Source organism: Aquarana catesbeiana, linkage group LG13 (assembly GCF_042186555.1).
Source record: "Aquarana catesbeiana isolate 2022-GZ linkage group LG13, ASM4218655v1, whole genome shotgun sequence".
Lineage (NCBI taxonomy): Eukaryota > Metazoa > Chordata > Amphibia > Anura > Ranidae > Aquarana > Aquarana catesbeiana.
The window spans coordinates 199,461,490-199,467,489 of record NC_133336.1 but is presented as its reverse complement, the minus strand read 5'-3'; the positions used below and the strand labels follow the sequence as shown (position 1 = coordinate 199,467,489).

The following is a 6,000-nucleotide window of genomic DNA, read 5'->3' as shown; positions in this document are numbered from 1 at the left end:
CACTGTCTCCCCTCTCTCCCTCCCTCTCTCTCCCCTCTCTCTCTCTCCCTCTCTCTCTCCTTCTCTCCCTCCCTCTCTCTCCCCTCTCTCTCTCTCCCTCTCTCCCTCCCTCTCTCTCCCCTCTCTCGCTCTCTATCTCTTTCGTTTTAGAAAATTGTAAAAACCCCAGTGGTGATTAAATACTAAAAGAAAGCTCTATTTGCGTGAAAAAAATGTCATCTGGGTACAGTATTGCATGACCGAGCAACTGCCATTCAAATTGCGACAGTGATGAAAATTGGCCTGGGCAGGAGGGGGTTGAAAGTGCCCAGTAGGCAAGTGGTTAAAGTGAACAAACACACACAGTCATATGTACATTTTATTAAAAAGTCTTTAATAAAAAGTAAGTATTATGTCGTTGGCCTTGGTGTGTAGGGAAATGTACCCTCATCCTGTAGAAGTATCTTGTTGTGGGTTACCCTCCGGGAGAGTTTCCTGATTACAATGTTCTGTGAGACATTTTTTGGTTGTACAGACTTTGACAAAGCGCATGCGCGTGAAACCTGTCGTCACGGCAACAGAGGAGCCTGCGTTCCACGCTGGTTCACGGGCATCCATCCTTTCTCCTCACATCCGGTTGGTATCGCACCTCATTCAGGCTCGGCTCCCCTGGTCTCCGGTTCTGCTTCCTGGTTGTCTCAACCCCTCCACCACGATTGGCATAGACACCTCCAGGCAGTGACATTGAATCTCCCAGCTGGGTTCCTGGACTGCAACACACCATACCGCATCCAACGGTAGTGCAACCCCCCTGCACACTCCTTTACTCATGGCCTAATTGACTTTTTCACCATTTCCATATTCAGTCCATTGCGCGCTGTCCACCAGTATATTTCTAATAATGAGGAGAATCCTGGTCAACCTTTCATTTTTTGGTCTAAAGGACTCTAGCACATCTCCAGTGTCCTTAGGTATTGGTAGAAGGACTCATCACTTCAGTCTTTATGTGATGGGTAAGAATCAAGCAAGCGATCAATAACACACAGCCAGATATCGCCAGTCGTATTGTGTTCTCTGTTGTGTAATCCACTGGAGTTTGCATCTCAGCAAATCCTGAAATTAAAAAAAAATAACATCAAGGTCCAATTCCATTATTTTTTATACATCCCAGCTCCTAGTATAATAATACTCACCTCATCTCTGGTGCTCTCCCCTACATACTCACAGTTCTGTCACCAGCGTCAGTCATCTTCTGAGCTAAATGAGGCTCTTTGTCATTCAACCCACTTCCTGTAGGCCCAGAGAATAAAGCTGGCCAAATACCTACAGGGTTTCATTTGAACATTTGCACATAGATAGTTCGGCAGACATTCAATGATATCATCATGGACTCAAAACATTTTGTATGCCTTTCATTCCCTGGCTATGCCATTGCTTCAAATGTTAAAATTTGATATCTAATAAGCGATGGAATGCCCTTGGGCCCTACAGTCAATTTTTAAGACCAAAACGACATTCTCTGTTATTCATACACCAACTGTGCTGCGCTAATCCAACAAGCATACAAATATAAAATAAACAAAGAATATACAAAATATTAAGTAACCACAAATTAACCACAAGGTTTTACCCCCTTCATGACCAGGTCATTTTTTTGCTATACATCACTGCGCTACTTTGTCCTGCAACTCTGCACCCAAATTTAATTTTATATAATTATTTTACACATATAGAGCTTTCTTTTGGTGGTATTAGATCACCACTGGGTTTTTTTTTTTTTTTTATTATATAAATGAAAAATGTCATAAAATTTGGTGGGGAAACAATATTTTCTACTTTCTGTACATATCCAATAAAATCAAAATTTTGGTCAAAATGTCTTGTGTAAAAAAAATAAATCCCACAAGTGTATAGTAATTGGTTTGTGTGAAAGTTAGAGTGTCTACAAACTATGGTACTGGAATTTACGCAGCTCTGGGCGTTATACTGGCAATGGTGGTGATCAGCGACTTATACTGGGACTGTGAAAGTGTGGCAGGAAATCTGGCGCTAACAGACACTGGCTGGGAGAATAACTAACTGACTAACCGACACTGACATCAATAGTGATACTAATACAGTAATCGGATATAATACTGTATGCTGTGCACTGACACTGTACTAATAACACTGGTTGGGAAGGGGTTAGGATCTAGGGGCGATCAAAAGGGTTAACTGTGTGCCCAACAATGTGTAATGTGTGTAATATGTGCTGCTTTTACTAACAGATCTGGTAGTTTTTTCTCCCTGCTTTGCAGAGAGAATAAACAGTCAGATCGCTGATCTGTGTACAGATCCAAGTGTGTTTGTAAACATAGGACACAGACGATCAGCAGGTCTAAGCCTTAAATCATTGGCTGGGACCTGCTGACACAATCCTGCTGTAGTCAATGACAGAGTGGGTTAGCAGGGGCACATGCTCACCCCTAACCCATAACAGACTGAATGATGTACATATATGTGATCCAGCCTGCCCGTGCGGCCCACGGTAAATGTTATGTGGATGTGGATTTAGTCCGAATGGTGAATCAAATGTCCATACTTCTCGGCATACTGAATATGCCGAGAAATATATATTGGTGTAAAAACTTTGAAATTTTGAATACCACGCCAAATAGATCTTCATCACCATAAAGACACAGCAGAGGGCTTACCAAAAATATATGACTCTCAAATTATAGCGAATTCATATAATGCGTGATGTAATTGTGACCATCAATAGGCAAGGCTTAGGTTTCCATCTACGGCAGGGGTCTCAAACTGGCGGCCCTCCAGCTGCTGCAAAACTACAAGTCCCATGAGGCATAGCAAGGCTGACAGTTACAAGCATTACTCCCACAGGCAGAGGCATGATGGGCCTTGTAGTTTCGTAACAGCTGGAGGGCCACCAGTTTGAGACCCCTGATCTACGGGGTCAGCCAGAAGGGAACAACAATGCCAGTGGTCATCTCTGGTCAACATCCGGTATGTGCAAGCATGATAGAGAAAGAAAGAAGACCGAGCACTCCACTTAGAGTACAACACGTGCACTATTTTATTAAAAGCTGCTGGAGCACTCTTCCAGGAACATGATGAAGTCACTGTACTAACTCCTTGCTTACATTTTGGTAGGTGTCCTGTTGACAGATTTGTGTCTATTTTCCATGTGTTTGCCACCATCCATGTCACATCGCTATGATGTTTTTCATTCTCTTCATTTATTCTTTATTAGATAAACATATGATTACATATTCTCCCATCCAAATACCCCTGACGAAGGGCTTGAAACCAGAAACGCGTCGGGTTCAGGAATCTTTTCGGAACTTGGAGAGTACTACTATTTATAATACATTTGCATACTTGCTATGAATTCACACTACGTTGTGTTTTGTTTGTTTTTTGCTATGTTATGGTTTTAACTGATCATCACATGTGTGAGTGATCTAATTTTATATGCATCAATAAATGCATTTTTATTCTACATCAGTGGCGTTTCTGCCTTTAAAATCCCACATAGGGGGGGGTTCTTCCTTTGTCCCGCGACTTGAGACTGCGAAGTTGCATGACAAGTCATACCCCCATGATTTCCAATGAGTATCTGTGTGACTTCAAGTCGCAGCGACTTCAAAGTAGTCCCTGCACTACTTTGATCCAACTTTGATGCGATTTGAGGTCTATAGACCTCAAGATTGCACAGGCATTGCTTCAAGTCGTGCAACTTTCAGGTTGCACAAGTGTGAAAGGGGCCTTAGGGTAAAGTTCTGCTGTAATTTCTGAAATGAATGAGTGGCATACTGCTTAACCACTTGCTGACCGCCGCACGAACATTTACGTCGACAGAATGGCACGGAAAGGCAAATGGGCGTACAGGTACGTCCCTTTAAATTTGGCGCCATGGAGTCGCGCGCGTGACCCTGCTATGAGCTCCGTGAGTGTGATCGCGGCATTCTTCCTAGCGATAGGACACTGATCACAGCTCCCTGTGATCAGGAGAGGTGATCAGTGTCATGACACATGTAGCCCATCCCCCTCACAGTTAGAACACATCCCTAGGACACACTTAACCCCTGCAGCGCCCCCTCCTGGTTAACTCCTTCACCGCCAGTCACATTTACACAGTAATCAATGCATTTTTAATCGCATTGATCGCTGTATAAATGTGAATGGTCCCAAAATAACGCCAAAAGTGTCCGATGTGTCCGCCATAATGTCGCAGTCATGATAAAAATCGCTGATCGCTAGTAAAAAAAAAAATTATAAAAATGCCATAAAACTATCCCCTATTTTGTAGACGCTATAACTTTTGCGCAAACCAATCAATAAACGCTTATTGCGATTTTTTTTACCAAAAATATGTAGAAGAATACGTATCGGCCTAAACTGAGGAAAAAAATGTTTTTTTATATATCTTTTGGGGATATTTATTATAGTAAAAAATAATGCGTTTTTTTTTCAAAATTGTCGCTCTTTTTTTGCTTATAGCGCAAAAAATAAAAACCACAGAGGTGATAAAATACCACCAAAAGAACGCTCTATTTGTGGGGAAAAAAGGACATCAATTTTGTTTGGGAGGCACGTCGCACGTCCACGCAATTGTCAGTTAAAGCGACGCAGTGCCGAATCGCAAAAAGTTCTCTGGTCTTTGGCCATCCGAATGGTTCGGGGCTTAAGTGTTTAATGACCACTAGATGGTGCTTCAAGTGTCATAATAGGATTAGTGCAGCACAGCCGGTGTATGAATTATTGTGGCTTTGACAAATATCTTATAGCGTGCTAGCAGCTTCTCACTCCTTTTTATTTCACTGTATAATATGTCCACAAGCACGGTTTCTTTTCAGTATATAACACATTCTCTTTTAGAATTTTGGTAATTAAGATGAGAAACTAGAAAAATCTTCCTTCCTGAGAGTTTGAATGTCACTAATTTTGAAAATGATTTGTACAAATGAATTGTTAGCAACTGGAAATTTTTGGAACATAATCCTACACATGTATGGCCAGCTTTATAGACACTTATCCTTAGGGAAGGTCATCAAATCACTCTAGGGCAGGGTTTCTCAATCAGGGTTTCATGGAATCCTAGGGTTCCTCCAGAGGTTGCTCGGGGGTTCCTTGAGCAATAAGCAATGTCTGCCTATGTCTGATAAGTTCTCACTGACGCCATTGATCTTTTAAGCTATCTGTAAGGGGGGTAATCAGGGGCGTTGCTAGGTAGCAAAAAGACCAGGGGCTTCAGCCCGAAGTCAGGGAGGGGGGGTTGATGATGGTGCGGCAGACAGTGGGGTTGTATGGAGGGGGGTGTTACCTTCCTGACATACACTGACCTACCTGGCTGACATACACTGACCTACATGACATACCTGACACATACTAACCTACCTGGCTGACATACACTGACCTACATGACATACCTGAAACGTACTAACCTACCTGACATACACTGACCTACCTATCCGACATACAGTACACTGACTTACCTGACCTACATGACATGCACTGACCTACATGACACGCACTAACCTACCTGGCTGACATACACTGACCTACATGACATACCTGACACGTACTGACCTACCTGACATGCACTGACCTACCTGACATACACTGACTTACCTATCTGACATACACTGACCTACCTATCTGACATACACTGACCTACCTATCTGACATACACTGACCTACCTTGCTGACATACACTGACCTACATGACATACCTGACACATACTAACCTACCTGGCTGACATACACTGACCTACCTATCCGACATACAGTACACTGACCTACCTGACCTACATGACATGCACTGACCTACATGACATGCACTAACCTACCTGACTGACATACACTGACCTACATGACATACCCAACACATACTGGCCTACCTGACATGCACTGACCTACCTGATATACACTGACTCACCTATCTGACACACACTGACCTACCTTGCTGACATACACTGACCTACATGACATACCTGACACATACTAACTACCTGGCTGACA

The 6,000-nt window shown here is 42.8% G+C and overlaps 1 protein-coding gene across 2 annotated transcripts in view; it reads right to left on the bottom strand.

The window, feature by feature from the left end:
• Positions 1-345: 345 nt before the first annotated feature.
• Positions 346-6,000, bottom strand: part of LOC141117560 (uncharacterized) — a 34,235-nt gene continuing 28,580 nt past the window's right edge. For both annotated transcript variants that reach the window (XM_073610466.1, XM_073610465.1), the window contains exon 5: positions 346-1,092. In XM_073610466.1, the coding sequence (XP_073466567.1) occupies positions 947-1,092 (146 nt within the window). In that variant the 3' untranslated portion in view covers positions 346-946. The remainder of the gene's footprint in view (positions 1,093-6,000) is intronic.